Genomic DNA, 17029 nt, shown 5'->3' on the forward strand with positions numbered 1-17029 from the left:
CAGGAAGCAGGGGTCATTACCAACTCCCCAGGCGTCTGTCTAGACCGTTTGCCTGCCTGAACGCATAACTGAGTCAAGATCTAATTAGTTTCTGTGTCCTGGCTGAGAGCCAAGGCCGGGCGGGCGCAGGAGGACCTGGGAGCAGGTGGAAAGCAGGAGACTCTCACGGTAAGCGGGTCTCCAGCCTTTTTCAGTGTGCGGAAAAAGAAGGAACTCTCATTTCCATGCACTGAACTACCCCAGATAAAAAACATCTGTGCCTCCGATGGAGACCACCCCTCCCCTCCGCAAGGACTGTGGGCCACACACGGCCTGCGCCCATGTCTGTGCACCAGTTACCCGGGATTCAGGCCAAATTCAAATATGTCAATCTCATGTGATGAATGATCAAACCCTTCCTAATTTGCATGTTAAATTTCCTTGTGGTGGAAATAAATAGCCTCAGTTCATCAGAGAAGAGCTTTCCTTGGGAGCCTTTCATTAAAGGCGGCGGCGAGCGCTTCATTTGCATGTTCTGTGCGGCACATTGGGGAGTCTGGGCGGATGTGGCCAGCGGCGCCCCAGGGCTGCTGGGATGGGCCATGGAAAATGCATCCGTTGCTGGGAAGTGGGAGGAGATGACAGGAAGAAATGAGGGTGTGGCTGTGTGTGCGCACCTGTGCGTTCCAGACTGTTCCGTGCAGAGGAGGCGGTGGCAGGTCCACATCCCTAGCTCCTGCCTAATTTGCAGTGTGATCCGGGCCTTGTCACTTTACCTCTCTGGGACTCAGTTTCTGTATCTATAAAATGGGAAGCATTAAGTGTTTTGTATTAAGCAAAAGCAAAGCAATAGGTGTTTTGTATCCTCACAGCCCTCCTTGTGAGAAGTAAATGCATTAACACTAATGAAGGCACATTGTGCACGGCTGTGTGTGGGGTCATGCTCTGTGGACCATGGATGGAGGTGCAGAGCTGTGCATGGGCACACAGGGTGCCTTTGAGAGACAGCAGCACCTCCCTGCCTGCCCCAGCTTCAGAGAGCTCCACAGCTTCATAGAAAGGTCCTCCCCGTCCCACCTACAGCTCTCTGTGGGTGGTGACGCCCTTGTGTGATCCTGCAATCAAACAAGGACATTGAGGGAACTGGGCAAACATCCCGTCAGAAGAGAGAGGTGAGGACAGAACCTGTGACCTGGGGTGCCAGGCCTGGCAATGTTCCCATCCCTGACACGGTGAGTCCCTCTCCTGTTCCCAGGTGCCCAGCCTGACCAGGGAAATGACACTGAGTGAAACTGATGTTGGCGCCTTTGCCTCTGATCACGCCAGGATGCTGAGGAGCTGGGGAGCCCAGTGAGATCCAAGCGGCACGGAGACTCAGGGGGCCTGGGTCTGAATTCTTATTCTGATATGAACTCATGCCGTGTCCCCAAGAAGTCATTTTCACTCAGGGCCACCATGTCCCCGCTGTAAGACAGGGCTTGTCCCAGATGCCAGCTGAGGTGTTCCGTGGCTGCGTGACTCTCTCATAGCTCCTATCTCCCCTGCCTGCCCCCTGCACCAGTGCCCTCAGCCCAGATCCAGCGAGGCCACACCCACCATCCATCTCCAGCTTCCTCGGGAATGGGGGACTCATTTTCTCCCCAAGCCAGGACCTGTTAACGGAGACTGTGAGGAAACGGGTTGCTATGGAAACCAAGCCAGCCACGGTTTGAGAGACTTTTGCATGTTTTTTCCGCCTTTCCCCTTACACTTTGAACTTATTAGTCTTAATTGACATAATTATCACAAGGTCGTCAACCTGATGCATGAGGAGCAGCTGTGCCTCTCGCTGCCCAGCACCAGCCCTGACCCTCGGGGATGCTCCCTGCCGCCTCTGTCCCTCCCATCTGCCACTACCCTGGCTTTCCCTGCTACTGACTAGCAAATCCTGAGGCCGCACGCGGGCCCCGCATGTCAGGAAGAACCTGTCCTAAAGCAGGAGGGGGCTCCCAGGCCAGGGTGGGCGGATGGACGGCATGTAGGACCACATGCATCTGTGGGAAGCAGGTCGTAAGGAGCACTACCCCGTGTCCTCTTGCACCAGTATCCTCAACCTCTCGGCCAATGGTTTTAGCAGGACTGATCAGAGGAGGCCGGAGTGAATCACTCTTTCCGAGCCTCTGATTTCTCTGTGCAGTGGAGGTGTTATACCTGCCCCAGGCTGAGGATCCAGCAGACAGCATCAAGGAAGGTGGCCCGTGCAGCAGGAAGCGCCTTCTACTTGAATTGTTATGAGAAAGGGGGCTGGAGGGACCCCCAACAGGGAGCGAAGGGTGGCCAGCCAGCTCTTCATCCCTTCCTTCCACGCCAGGCCCCTGACCCCATGTGCCAGGGCAACTACGCATGGAAGGGCAGCTCGGCTCCAGCTGGGAGAGTCCGGGGGATGCCAGCGCCTCACTCTAGGTCATGGTTCTCAATGGGGCTGCTGTTGCCCCAGGGCACAGGTGGCAGCATCTGAAGACATTTTTGATTGTCACATCCAGAGGGTGTCTATTGGGATCTAGGGGTTATAGATTAGGGCTGCCTCTTAACACCTTACATCACACAGGACAGACCCCCGCTCTCCAACAAAGAAGTTTCCATTCCCCAATGTGAGCAGTGCAGAGGTGGAGAAGCCCTGCTCTAGCTGTTTCTAGCTGGTGCCTTCCTCCCAGGCAGCATAAGGCTGTGGCTTGAGGGTCCTCAAATAGTGGTACCCCTCCCTCACCCTCTGCCCCGCTGTTGGATATTGGAGGCCTGCCCCGTGTGGTATGTGTGTGTGTGTGTGTGTGTGTGTGTGTGTGTGTGTGTGTGCTGTGTGTGCAGATGGGGTCCCTTCAGCCTCCCCACCTTCCCCGATCCTCAGGAGTGGGAGGAGCTGGCCTCAGGTCGGGAGAAGGACAGCCTGCTCCTCCTCCTAGCCCACCTCTCCCATTCCTCCCTGAGGATTATGCCATTTCCAAACTCGTTAACTTTTAATTACTACCTTCCCTCTGCCTGAGTACACTGGCTCCATGCCACTACATCTCTATTAAAATTCAATTTATGCCCATCATAACTAATTCCTGTACTTCAGTTTTCTCACCATCAGCCTTCAATTTTCAGACAAGATGTCCAAGCTCATGGTCGAATTGGAGTAAATCTCCAAAGGGCTGGTAACAGGCAGATAGGATCTACCTTCATTGAGGAAAAGAACCTGGACTTCCCCGGAGGGTGGGAAGGAACCGTGGCCAGGAAGAATGAGGTGGGAGGAGCCTGCCCTGCTGGGTGGAGGAAGGTGGGTGAGCGTCAGCGTCATGCCCTTGGTGGCTCTCAGATCATCCTTTCCATTGATAGAGCCATTTGTGACCAGACACTCTTCTGCACGCTTCATCTTGCATGCCATTCCCAGCCACCCTGGGAGGTAGCTACTGGTCTTATTATTCCCATTTTTCAGATTAGGCAACCGAGGCAGGGATTAAGCAGTCTGCTCAAAGGCACATAGCGAGTCAGGGGCAGGACTGGACATCACAAGGTGGGGGATGCTGGGGCTGGATCTGGGAAGATAAGCAAGGGTTTGCCAAGTAGCAGAGGTGTGCGAGGACGGCAGAGGTGGAGGATGGGGGTGGGCATGGGCATGAGGGCATGAAAGAGCAGAGACCACGGGTGCACAATGCGTTCCGCCCATTACTGAAGAGAGTTAGTGAGAGAGGAGGCTGGAGAGATGGACAGGACTTGGTGATACAGGGTCTTGTACTCCCTCAACCAAAATCCTTTCGAGACTGCCTACTGCCTGCTGGATGTATCTGAGAAGATTCTTCCTGGCATTCCAGGTCCTACCTCTGCCATCTTGGGTCAGCCATGTCTCCCACTTCCTGGGGCAACTGGCTCAACCTGTCATGCCCCTTCCAGTCTCCAATTCTTGATTCCTACTTTCCTGTGAGGATTCCCCTCCACTCCCTGCCCCGACTTGCTCATCCCTCTCTCACTCCTCAACTTGCCCCATCCTCCTCCTCCTGAAGGTCACCAGACTTCCATGTCCCTAAATTGAGCTGGTGATTTATTTATTTATTTATTTATTTATTTATTTATTTATTTTTATTTATGTTTTGAGATGAGGTCTTGCTTTGTCGCCTAGGCTGGAATGCAGTGGTACGATCTTGGCTCATTGCAACCTCTGCCTCCCAGGTTCAAGTGATTCTCCTGCCTCAGCCTCCCAAGTAGCTGGCCTTACAGGCATGAGCCACCATACCTGGCTAAGTTTTGTATTTTTAGTAGAGATGGGGGTTTCACCATATTGACCAGGCTGGTCTTGAACTCCTGACGTCAGGTGATCCACCTGCCTCAGCCTCCCAAAGTGCTGGGATGATAGGCGTGAGCCACCACGCCCAGCCTGAGCTGATGATTTTAGAATCCAGCAGCGGTTGACACAGTTGGTCCTTCCTAAACCAAGAACATACCCTCTTCCCTCCCAAGACACCCCAATCTCCAGGCTTCCCCTCTGCCATCCAGCCTCTAGGTTTTGTTCTGCCGGGCTGGTTTCCAACTCCCTTATATATGGCCTGGTGGGACCACAGAGCCTTTTCCTTGCCCAGCTTCCTGAGCAAAGATTTGAAACATGAGCATCTGATCATGTCCCTTCCCTGGGAAAAACCATTCGAGGGCTCCACATAGCTTTTGGCAGAAAGTGCAAGTGCCTAAGAGAGCAACAAGCCCCCACTTGATCTCGCCCCAGTGTCCTCCTTGGCCACGTGGACCTTCTTTCAGCTCCTCCAGACACAAGGTCCTTGGATGGAGATGCAGGGACCATTCCTGTGGCATCCCCCTGCCCTGGCTACCTCCATTCATTCTCTGGGTCCCAGCTCCCCCAGTGGAATCTGCTTGACCTTACTTTCCCTTGAAAGCGCGCATCAAAACTGGAATCCACCCACACTCGCACTATTATTTACTTCTGTGCGAGTAACACATGGGGGTCAGGATCTTACTGTCTTATTTAGGGCCACATCACCAGCACCCGGTATCTGGTCACAACTGGCACCCATCGTAGTGCCCCAGGGATGCTGGCATCTCCTGCCAGGAGCACCTCCTTCTTTCATGGTTTGTCCACACTGCTGAAGTTCTGTGTCTCCCAGGGGCTGCTCCCAACTCCTCCAGCTCCTTCTCGCCTCTTCCTGCCTCTTCCTGAAACTCCCACGCTCACCTGGCCTCAGTCCCCTGCTGTTGCTCCTCAGCCACGGTACTTAGAGTCCTGTGGGCACCTCTAGCTCCAGTGAGAACAAACATTTCCAAAGGTGGCGGGGCAGGCGGGGCTGGCACTGCCTTTCTGATTGCCCTCCTTGCCTAGCTCTGTGCCGGGCAGGCAGAAGGCCCCCAGTCCTTGCGTGACGAATGAACAAACGCTGGCATCTCCTGCCGTTCCTTCACCAGGCTTGGAAGCAGAAGGCCTGGCACTCGTCTTCAGTCTATGATTTCAGATCTTGGACAAGAAATGAAACCTGAGCCTTTGTGTTCCTCATGTATCAAGATGCCTACCCTGAAGGAGTTGCTGATGTTAAGGAATTCAGAAGAACCGAAGTAAAAGCGGCTGGTGTGGGGCCTGGCATGAGGTAGGTGATCATTTGAGTGTTAGTTCCTAAGAGTTAATGTACTATTTCTCCTCCTGCAGTGGCTTAGAAAGTGCTGCTGCCCTGGGAAAGGACAAGCTCAGTCAGGCGGCACAGAGCAGGGGAGGGACGCAGGCTTGGGGTCCTGAAGATCCTGGGTGAAACCTGACTCTGTACTGGCTGTGTGACCTTGGGTCACACGCTGAACCTCTCTGAGCTGTGACTTCTAGTTAGGAAGCAGAGATAATAATTGCACTAGTCTTCCAGAACTGCTGCCAGTAAGAGCTTGGCTCGGTTCCTGGCACTCACCCCGTGCCACGCAGGTGCTCCCGTGCCCTCTGGGAAGGCCCGCTGGCCTCTGCCTCCCCGTCTCTGCTGCCTGCTCTCTCTTCTAAGGGGAGGCCAGAAAGAGGGCCAAAGAAGCCAGAGACAAAGCCGCTGGCCTGGGGAATTTCTCTTCATCTTCTTATCTGAGGAGTTTCAAAGGCTGCCAGTGGGTCCGCGTGCGTCCCCTGCCTTTGTGTCCCTTGCTGGGGCCGTCACATGTGCGGGGCTTCTCTGTCTCAGATATACTTTCTTCTCCCAGCTGCCAAGCCCATGCAGTTCCCAGACATCACAGCTCTGCCACAGGACCTCAGCATGGCAGGAGGGCTGGGGACCCAGCCTGGGGCCAGCCAGACGCCCACCTGGCTCTCCTGGGCCTCCCCTGCACACATCTGCTCTTCTCCACACGGGCCAGGGATGGGACTCGGCCTCAGCTGGTCTCATACCCTCATGCCTGCCTCTCGGAAGGGGGTCTTGCTTTCGTGGTTCCCGGAGCAGAAGAATGACACACAGTGATGTGCAGCAGGGACAGAAGGAGCCCGATGGGAAACTGTGTGCGCCTTTGCAGAGAAGGCAGCACACTCAGGTCCAACAGCGCTCCCGGATCTGCCACTCACTGTCTGGATAGTCCCAGGCAAGTTCCTGACCCTCTCTGAGCTTCAGGTTCTTCATTTGCAGAATGAGGGTAATGAGATTCACCTGTTGTGAGATGATGGCTGTAAAGAACTTGGCACCCGCGAACCTCCATAAACATTAGTGTGTGCGTGCCCAGTTATGTATGAGAATCTGTGTGTGTGTGTGTGATCTGCCTTGCTCATCTTTTCTTTTTTCTCCTATTCGACTTTAAGTGTGAGAATAATTATGCCAGAAGATGTTACCAAGGTGGGACAAAATCATCTGGTTGATGACATTGCCAGGGCACAGACCCAAGGACAGGTGGCAGGTTCCATTCTTCGTCCATCGTCCCTCCATTCTCCTCCATCCTCCCTCCATCTCCTCCATCCTCCATCCATCCTTCCTCCGTCTCCTCCATCCTCCATCCATCCTCCCTCCACTCTCCTCCATCCTCTGTCCATCCTCCCTCCCTTCTCCTCCATCCTCCGTCCATCCTCCCTCCCTTCTCCTCCATCCTCCGTCCATCCTCCCTCCCTTTTCCTCCATCCTCCATCCATCCTCCCTCCATTCTCCTCTATCCTCTGTCCATCCTCCCTCTATTCTCCATCATCCTTCATCCATCCTCCCTCCGTCTCCTCCATCGTCCATCCATCTTCCCTCCATTCTCCTCCATCCTCTGTCCATCCTCCTTCTGTTCTCCTTCATCCTCCATCCATCCCCCCTCAGTTCTCCTTCATCTTCCTGCATCCTCCCTCTGTTCTCCTCCATCCTCCTTCCATCTCCTCCATCCTCTGTCCATCCTCCCTCCATTCTCCTCCATCCATTCTCCCTCCACTCTCCTCCATCCTCTTTCCATCCTCCCTCCATTCTCCTCCATCCTCCATCCATCCTCCATCCATCCTCCTTCTGTTCTCCTCCATCCCCCCTCCATTCTCCTCCATCCTCTGTCCATCCTCCCTCTGTTCTCCTCCATCCTCTTTCCATCCTCCCTCAGTTCTCCATCCGCTGTCCATCCTCCCTCCATCCTTTGTCCATCCTCCCTCCATCTCCTACATCCTCCATCTATCCTCCCTCCGTTCTCCTCCATCCTCCCTCTGTCCTCCTCCGTCTCCATCCTCTGTCCTGTCATTTCTCCAGCCAGGGGGGTTGTCTCCAGCCATGCTGCCCTTGCTGGTGAAATGGATGTAAACTGAAGCTGAATGGATTCAACCTGGGAGATGGCTCCTGGAGAGGAGGGAGCTGAGAATAGTCAGATGAGAGAGGCTCCAGCACTAACACAAGAGGGCCTGACCTCTATGGCTTTTATGTGAGTTGCACACACACCTTCCTGCTGTACTCAGACAGGCTTGGGACTAACTGACTGTTAACCTGCAAACAAGACTGTATGGGAATCATACACACACAAACACATACATGCATGTGCGTACACACACACACACACACACACACACACACACATTGTAGCAGACACATTAGACTCCGTACATTAGACTCTATATATCCAAATAAGTTTTGTGTTCTTCCTCCCCCCACCACCTGTCCCCAGCACACGCCCCAGGAATCACTTTGGGAAGCTGCGTGCCTGTTCCAGGGGAGGGGTAGGTTGTGGGGCCAGTGTCCACATCTTGAGGAGGGTCTCCCATGCAGTATCCTCCTGCTCACATGAGAGAAAGGATCTCATTTCTTTAGAGTCAGATTTTGCTTTGTTTCCTTGCTGTGCTCCCAGCTCTTAGAGCCGCCTCATTTCTTAAACTGGGAATTCAAGGCTAGTTTCAAAATGGATCAAGATTTGTCACCAACAAGCGGCTCTCACAGCTCTTGTCTAAAAGGAGTTCTGCGCAGGTGTACAGAGCCCCAGGTGGCCACTCAGAGGAGACAAGCTACCTACACACGTGATTTTCTGGGGGGGTTTGTTATCAGATCTGTCCCATGATCTTGTCGAAGACAGACACCTTGAATAGTCCTAACAGGTATCATTCAGGTCACATCTATTGCACCAGGGTGGGCTTGACCTATAGAATCCCAGGTATTCCTTACAATAATTCTCTGATGTAGGCATTACTGTGCCTGATTCCAAGGAGAGAAAACAAAATCAGGGTGGCTAACCACTTCTGCCTCAGGTGACAGAACTAGCAGGGACAGGGTCATATTCATGCAGGCCTGACTTCAACATCTATGTTCTTTTCACTCTGACCCCAATGATGGATGTGGACCCACATATTTGTGCCACAGTCACACGTACTCAGAAGGGTACACAGTACTTCATGTAGCACATGTACACACACACACACACACACACACACACACACACACACACACACACAAACCCAGACCCATTTGGCTACAGAACCCACCAAGAATAAGACTTTCAGAGATTGAACATGAATGTAAACTTTCCTCCCTTTGGAAACATCGTTAAATTTATGGCAGCACTTCTAATCTTATTTTCTCTCAGCTTGCTGAGTAAATTTAGCCATTTTCCTGCCTGAAAATTGGATATTATCATCTTACTCAGAGCCTGGGGTTTGTAAAATATGGGGAAGTCCTCAGTATCCAGCAGTGGTTGGACAGCCGTGGGCTATGAAGCTGGACAGGCTCCTATGGAATGCAGTTTTCAGTATGCATTTATTTAAAAGGTGAACCTGGAACATTTTGTTGAGCCCAGAACAAGGAAATGTTCAGAATCTAATGGGGATATGTTCAAAGAACCCATGCTCCAGCTTGAAGGAGCTCCATCGGCCAAATTTAGGTTGAGTATGGAAATGAACAATGACATGGGTGGATTAAAGCACATTGAATAAAAAAACATAATGCATGAGTTTATACTGATGCTAAATTACTTTAAAGGGGGTCAGAAAAGAAAGCTGTTTACAAACGAATGCCACCTAATATAAGTAAAAGGAATACAAGAATATCTCCTTATCACAACCACCATAGCAATAACTGATTCGGGTAAGACTCATCAATGGATACTAAACCACTGGGTAGGAGGATCCTGGGAAGGAGATTATTCACATAGTCCCAAGTTATCACTCTATAGGCCACTCATCAACAACAAAGTGAAGAAGATACGTCAACCTTTTGACAATGGAGAAATCTGGTGGACATCACCTTGACCAGTTCACCAAACCTAACATCACCAATAATGGGGCAAATTGTCATCAGGCGCCTTCTCCTGTGGAGCATCAAGGACACATACCTACAAATATGGTTCCCAAAAGGCTTAACAAGAGTTGAATCATGAGGATATAACTGGACAAACCCACACTGAGAGAAATTCTGCAAAGCTGGCTGGACTCTCAGAAGTGCCAAAGCCATGTAAGGTAAGAAAGAAACAATAAGGAATAGTTCTAGATTTAAGGTGTATCAAGACTCATGGCAACTAAAGGCCACGTGTGGTCTCCAATTAGGTCCAGCACTGAACAAGAACCACAATCATGGCCATGAAGGACACTGGGATAAAGGTACGTCTATCGGAACAAATGGAAAAACTTGAATATAGGCTGCGTTTTAGATAGCGGTATTGTATCAGTGTTAAATTTCCCAACTGTGAAAATTGTGTCATGTGTGGTTCTTCAGGCAAATGCCTTGCTCTTAGGAAATATTACTTACGAATGAAGTGACAGGATGTCTACAGCAAATCCTTAAATAGCTCAGCAGAAAAGGTACATGTGTATATGTGTGTAGGGAGACAGTAAGAGAGCGCACATGAGCGAAATGTTAGCAATCGTGATGGCACCCGTATGAAGGTGTTTACAGTACTAACGATTTTACTAAGATTTGAAAAAAAATCAAGATTAAAAGAAAGAAGAAAAAAGCACCTGCTATGAGCCAGGGACACAAGTGGCTTCTATCTATCCACCACCCTTTTCCATTCTTGTGTTAACAACTTTCACCCTTCTTCCCTATCACATGGCTGTAGTGTGGGGGCTGCCAATCCTGGTGTCTCAAGCTCTGGAGTAGACATATGATGCCAGCCTGGCCAAGCAGCGTGCTCCATGATGTTGCCCACCACGACTGGTCAGGGATGGTCTGAGCTGGGCCAATCAGAATCCTTCCCTGGGACTTTCTAAGTGAAACTTCCAGAGAAGTTCTTTCTACTCAGAAATCAGGCAGCTATAGCCTGTGAGCCCTGAACTTCTCAGTGTCACTCATGACTTAATGAAGTATGAACCCAGAGGTGGGCACAGCTGAGTGACTTGGAGGGAAGAGGGCCTGGCCGTATCAAACTCTTGGTTCTAAGTCCTGAGGTGGAAGCTCTGACTTCAGTTCTGTGGTGCACTTGTGGTCTCCTCTGTAAATAATGAGAAGGCAAAAAAGGTGTTAGGGGATACGTAAGGCCATACTTTGTGGACAGTCACAAAGGACAGAGGAGATGGAGCTCTGTATGTGTGTGCGTGTGTGAGAAAGAGAGAGAGAGGGTGGGGGGGACAAAGGGGGAGAGAGAGAGGGAGAAAGAGAGAGAGAGAGAGATTAAGAACACATGCATTATCAGGACAGGTTTTCTAAAAGAGAAGGAATTTGAGCTGGGCCTTGCAGGAGAAAGAAGTTTCCAAAAAGGGGAAATAATCCCGTGGAGGGGAGAGGACAGTTTGGACAAAGTCCAAGAAGAGGGAGTTTGTAGGGAACCGTCCTGAGACCTGTGGTGGCCTGATCTGGTGGGAGTGGCAGGAGGTGAGACTATGCCATCAGGAGCAGATCAGGAAGAGTTCTAAGGCCCTTCTAAGGAGTGCAGACCTTGCTTCCGGGGCAGGCACAGCAAGTTTTTAATTGAAGGAAAATCCTGATCAGACCTGCATTCAGGCACAGCATTGCCCCCAGGCCACCAGAGCCAACACTCTTGGGGGTGAGGAGGCAAAGGAATGAGTTTCCCAAGTGCACACTCATCTATTTCCCCTGAATAACTTCCACCCAACATAGCTATACAATGGAGTATCTGCATTCTCCCTATTGCTTTGTTTTCTAGAATTTGCAGAGCACAGTTAGCAGAACGATTGCTTAGGATACGCATTAAGGAAGCAATTGCAACAATCCTTCTTCAATGAGAGGCAGTGTGGTGGATGGTAAAAAAATTCCCACTCTGCTGTCAGACAATTTAGGTTTGAAGACCAGCTCAACCATCTGACTTTAGGTGATTTCTTTAACTTCTCTGAGCCTCAGTGTGTTTATCTGCAAAATGGGGGAAATAACTGAAACTACTCATAGGATTGTGGACAGGATTAAATGAGATAATCCCAGAGGGACATCATAATGTCTGCCATATAATACATTCTTTTTCATTGTCTATGATGGCTATCATCATTGTCGTCATCATCATCATTATGACCATCATCATCAATAGCAGGACCTCATCATCATCATCACCACCGATAGCTGGACCCTGTCCACTCCTTGAATGCCTGCAGGGATGAGAGCTGTTTTCAAAGGCAGCCCATTCCATCTGGTCCTTCCACTGAGCTGGAACCTGCTTCTGTGTACCACCCACCCTTGCATCCTATCAGTGCCAGGGCCCCAGAAGAGTGGCTCTGAACCAGATAAGGAACCAACTCTCCTCCTCCCCTCCTCCTGGATCCTGCCTCCAGCTCCCTGCCGGAAGAATTCAGGGGCAGGCTAGGCCCAGCACCACTTGCACGCACGGTATGCCATCCCATGCTCTTGGTAACCCACTTGCGTGTGTCCAGCGTCTAAGAAGATGCGGGGGCTCTTCACAGAGACGGTCACAACTTCCTGGGGGTGCTAGGTGGTGGCCAGGAGAGGCTCTGACCCCCAACTGAAAGCCACAGCAGGGACTGCTCAGGGAGACCCTTCTGGTCTCCTTGTAGCTTCCTGGAGACCCGGAGGCCCAGAGTGGCCAGCCCTGCAGAACCTCTTGCTTGCCCATCCAGCTCTCCCCTCTGCAGGAGGGATGGGGGTGCCCTGTCCTGGGCTTTCTTTTGCCAATGTGGCCACACTACACCAGCCTGTGCAGTCCAGGGTTAAGGCAGAAAGACTGGGGTGAGGAGTCACTCCAAACTCTGGCCTCCGCACTCCCTAAAGGAAAGGATGGTTCGCCAGAAGGACAGATCGAGCAATTATACCCCCTCCCCTTATTTGCATTCCTGTCCCCCGTGGCAGATTTGTATCAACATCACCAGGGCAAGACAATCTTGTTTCCCCAACACAACTGATTATGCACATCAGGCCCTGGGATTAATCACCAGCCACAGGGTTGGAGCCAATAAAACAGGCAGAGATGGGAGGATAAGAGCAGAAAGGAGGGAGTGCCTGCCCCAGTCTGTGGCTGTGAGGAAAGGCTGGAGGCCAGGGTGGCCTGGGCGAGGGGCTGCTTCCCTGCTGGCAGCAAATCCACTCTTACTGAGACCCTGTTCTCTGTCCCGGCTCTTCTTTCTCCCCTCCTGGCAGTGTCCCAGCAGGGAAAGGCCAGTCAGGCCCAAGAGCTCCATTGCATGGGCACAGATAGGAAGTGAAGATAAGCCCAAGAGGCCCTGGGAGGGCCATCTCTGTGTCCCACCGGAATTGCCCACAGATAGAAGATGTCCCCTCCTTCACTGATCCCAGGTTGCTGCAGACTCCACCCCTCCATTGGACCCAGGCCCCTCAACAAGAGTCCCCTGGACATGGCAGGGTTCGAGAGAGTGAGGAGGGGGCCGCAGTTACAGCCACAGCCACAGCTGCTGTTAGTGAGTCCCTGTGCCCAACGCCACCTCTGCTCCTATGCACCGTGGTTCAGACCATCCTGCCCGGCAGCGCCCCTGGTCCGCAACCCAGCCATCCTCTGCAGGGATCAGTAGGGTGGAGCCATCTCACCTCGGGGCAGGGCTGCCTTTGCCACTCACTTCCAGAACTCCAGGCTCCCAGGAGCCCCGGGCCCCACACAGTCACACACACCCCCTCCCCACCACGCCCTCTTCAAGGCAGGGCAGTGGCCCTGGCAGCCAGGAGGAAGGGCGGGGAGGCGCAGTTTACCTGTATTCCAGGGAGAACTTGGTCAGCTCCCTGCTGTTGTGCAGCCACTTGAACTCCAGCGGCCAGCTGCCCTCGGCCATGCATGTAAGCACCAGGCGGTTTCCTTCCAGGTGCACCTGTGTCCGTACAGGCTCCGTCTTGAAATACGGGGACACGTCATCTGCAGAAACAGGGAGACAAAGTCGTCAGTGGTCACCTGCTCGCCCATGTGACCTGGTCGTTTAGTATCCTAAGGCCCCTAGGCAGATGGAGCAGGTGCAGCCAGGTAATCTGCCCAAGGTCCCGTGGCTGGGAGGGACGTGAACCTGGGTCAGTCTGACTCCAAGGCTTGGCGGAGTCCCCGACATCTGCCAACCAGAGCCCTGCCTCCTTCCTCCCCAGACCACGCTGGGCTATTGCTCTGCTGCCAGCCCACACTCCAGCACCTTCTATCACTTCCCTCCCAGCATGCACATCCACTCCATCCGCTCTGCTCGTGGGTTGTCCCTCCAGGGCAGGAGGCAAGGGGGCACTTTCTGTGGCTCAGCCAAAGGGAATATAAGTGTCACAAGGAGAATACGGAGGTGGGTTGACATAAGTCATAGGGGGTCCTGCTCCCCAAGGCTGGGGGAAGCCCTCAAAGGCATCAATCACAGAGTCCATCCAGCAGGGTCCCGTGACCACTGGCTGCCTGCACCTTCCGTCCTGGGCCCTGGGCCAGACTGCCTCTACCTCCCCATTCACTCCAGGATGGCTGCCTGCTTGCCCAGGTGGTGGGTGAGGGGCAGAATAGCTGCTTCCCCCTCTCTGCAGTCACCCTCATCCTCTGAGCTGACTCAGCCCCGCAGACTTCCCTGCCCCACCACAGTTCTCTCGACAGAGACAGTGAACTTCGCCCCGGACTCCACAAGACTGCTCAGCTGGCTGTTCCGGATGGAAATGGGGCCTCTGCCCTTCTGGCCAGTGCAGGAGAGGGTGGACGTAAGTGTACACAAGGGAACTGATGGAACAATGGGGCAGACGGAGGAAAGGGGAGGGGCTCTAATCCATCATGGAGATACCTGCCTTTTTGTGGATAGGGTGGGGCCGGGAGGCAGGAGCCAGCATCTGGTAACAATATCCACAAAGATGACAGCACCTGCTACGTTCCAGGCTGTTCTAGGGGCTCTACCATATGCTCGTCTTATCTTCACAGCAACCTCATGACTAGACAGGATTACAATCTACATTTTGGAGAGGGGACACCAAGGCCTCGAGAGGTTAGAAACCTGCCCAAGGTCACACAACTGGGCGGGAGGTGCTCAGTCCCGCAGACAGCTTCAGAGCTGGAGCAACACCTCCCTCCGTGAAGCCAGAACCAGGGCCAGAGGAGAGGACAGATATCAGGGAAGAACCTGCAGATGCCCAGAGCTTGTGCCAATGAGCCTTGCATTTGACCGATTCGAGGGAGTGGGTTCTAGAAAGCACCACTCAACAGCTCACCTAGTGAGCACCTACTACGTGCCAAGGGCTTGAGGCAGCAGCTGGCGGGGAGTCCAGGCTTGCCAGCCCAACTCCATGCATCTTCCGGTGTGACCACACTGTGCCCAGAGGGGTGGGATGTAATTAAAGCTGCACAGGCTGCTGTTGTCAGGGCAGGCCCTGGGCACCCCGACCTTCAGACCAGTGGTGGGGGGGTCTGTCATCTACAGACCTGTCTATGTTCACTCTACCACTTCCCAGCGGCGTGCGGTGGACAAGCGTTCATTTTTCTGAGTCTCTATTTCTCCATCAGTGGACACAGGAAAAGAAATAGCTACCTTCATGTCTAAGGATGGAAGGAAACAGTGATGGTGAAAATGCTGGCTCCATGCTTGGCCCAGAGTAGATGTTCTGTCAATATTCCTTCCTTCCTGAACCCTAAAGTACAGTGTCCCCTCCAGGGAAGGGGCTCCACCACCCTCAGTGCTGGCTGATGCCCTAGGCCCATCTTGGTCAGACAGTTAACTTTCCCCTGTGAGCCTGGAGGGTGGAAAATACCAGACAGCTTTCTTTTGGTTTAAGAAATGGAACAAACCAGGCTGGCCATGGTGGCTCATGCCTGTAAGCCCAGTGCTTTGGGAGGCCGAGGTGGGAGGATCGCTTGAGGCCAGTTCAATACCAGCTTGGGTGACATGGTGAGACTCCCTCTTTACCAAAAAAAAAAAAAAAGAAGGAAAGCTGGGAGGCTGAGGTGGGTGGATTGCCTGAGCTCAGGAGTAACACGGTGCCTGGGCAATACGGTGAAATCCCATCTTTACTAAAATACAAAAGAAATTAGCTGGGCATGGTGGCGAGCACCTATACACCTATAGTTCCAGCTACTTGGGAGGCTGAGGCAGGAGAATGGCGTGAACCCAGGAGGCGGAGGTTGCAGTGAGCCGAGATTGCACCACTGCACTCCAGCCTGGGCAACAGAGTGAGACTCCATCTCTACAAAAAAAAAAAAAAAGGAAAGAAAGAAAGAAAAAGTAAAAGAAATGGAACAAACCAACAAAAGAAGAGGAAGGGGCTAGGCAGGGGGCAGTTTATAGCTGGAAGGGAGCAGACCCAGGTGATAGCAGGCTGTGGCTGGGTACAGCGGGCTTTCTCCTGCACCCCAGGCTGGAGCATAAGGAAGGCCCGGAGCCTGGGACCTGGGGCTATCCTCTGACCATCAGATGTGCCCAGTACTGGACGTCCTGGTCTTTGGTCAGGTTGAGCCCTTGTTTCCAGGCCTCACTGGGTTCAGGTAGAGATTCACAACTTAACAGAAGCCATCATGTACATGTGGGGCCCCAGTCAGCTGGCCCTGCTGCACAGCACCCCCACACCTTGCACCCCCCAGGCCCGAGGGCTCAGTCTTATTAATATGTAATCTGCGGTGGGTTGGGAGGCTTTTCCTTCAACTCCCAGCCTGGCTGCTACTAACCCTTACTGTGGGGACCACCAGAGGGCAAACCTGAGGGTGGCCTCAGGGTGGCTCAGAGTGCAGGTGCTGGCAGGAGGCTGCCTTCAACTGCTCCCTCTAGGTTTGTCTGACTGCTGATGTTTCATTTTTTTTTTTTTAAGAGACAGGGTGTCGCTCTGTCGCCCAGGCCGCAGTGCAATGGCATGATCTTGGCTCACTGCAGCCTCAACCTCTGTGGCTCAGGTGATCCCTCTACCTCAGCCTCCTGAGTAGCTGAGATCACAGGCATGCACCAGCAGTTAACTTTTGTATTTTTAGTAGAGATACAGTTTCGCCATGCTGGCCAGGCTGGTCTCGAACTCCTGACCTCAAATGATCCACCTGCCTTGGCCTCCCAAATGGCTGGGATTACAGGCGTGAGCCACCATGCCTGGCTTGCTAATGTTTCAATCACGCATCTCTCCCTGCTCATTCATGCACATCTTTCCATTGCTCTTAACAAGCGTCAGGTGAATGCAGCATCTTAAAAACAGTTGAGAAGATTGCTTCTTTCTGAGTGTGGACTTGGAGGTGTGACTACCACTGCTGGTCCCTGCCAGGGGCGCTTGTGCCTCCAGGGTCTTTGGCCACCTCTGGTCAGGTGGTGAGGAGGTTGGAG

General features: G+C 52.7%; 1 protein-coding gene across 2 annotated transcripts in view; it reads right to left on the reverse strand.

Moving 5' to 3' along the window:
- The window catches only part of SDK2 (sidekick cell adhesion molecule 2), a 314672-nt gene that overhangs the window by 163378 nt on the left and 134265 nt on the right, over positions 1-17029 (reverse strand). For both annotated transcript variants that reach the window (XM_015120233.3, XM_015120232.3), the window contains exon 2: positions 13485-13644. In XM_015120233.3, the coding sequence (XP_014975719.3) occupies positions 13485-13644 (160 nt within the window). The remainder of the gene's footprint in view (positions 1-13484; positions 13645-17029) is intronic.

This window comes from Macaca mulatta, chromosome 16, assembly GCF_049350105.2.
Source record: "Macaca mulatta isolate MMU2019108-1 chromosome 16, T2T-MMU8v2.0, whole genome shotgun sequence".
Lineage (NCBI taxonomy): Eukaryota > Metazoa > Chordata > Mammalia > Primates > Cercopithecidae > Macaca > Macaca mulatta.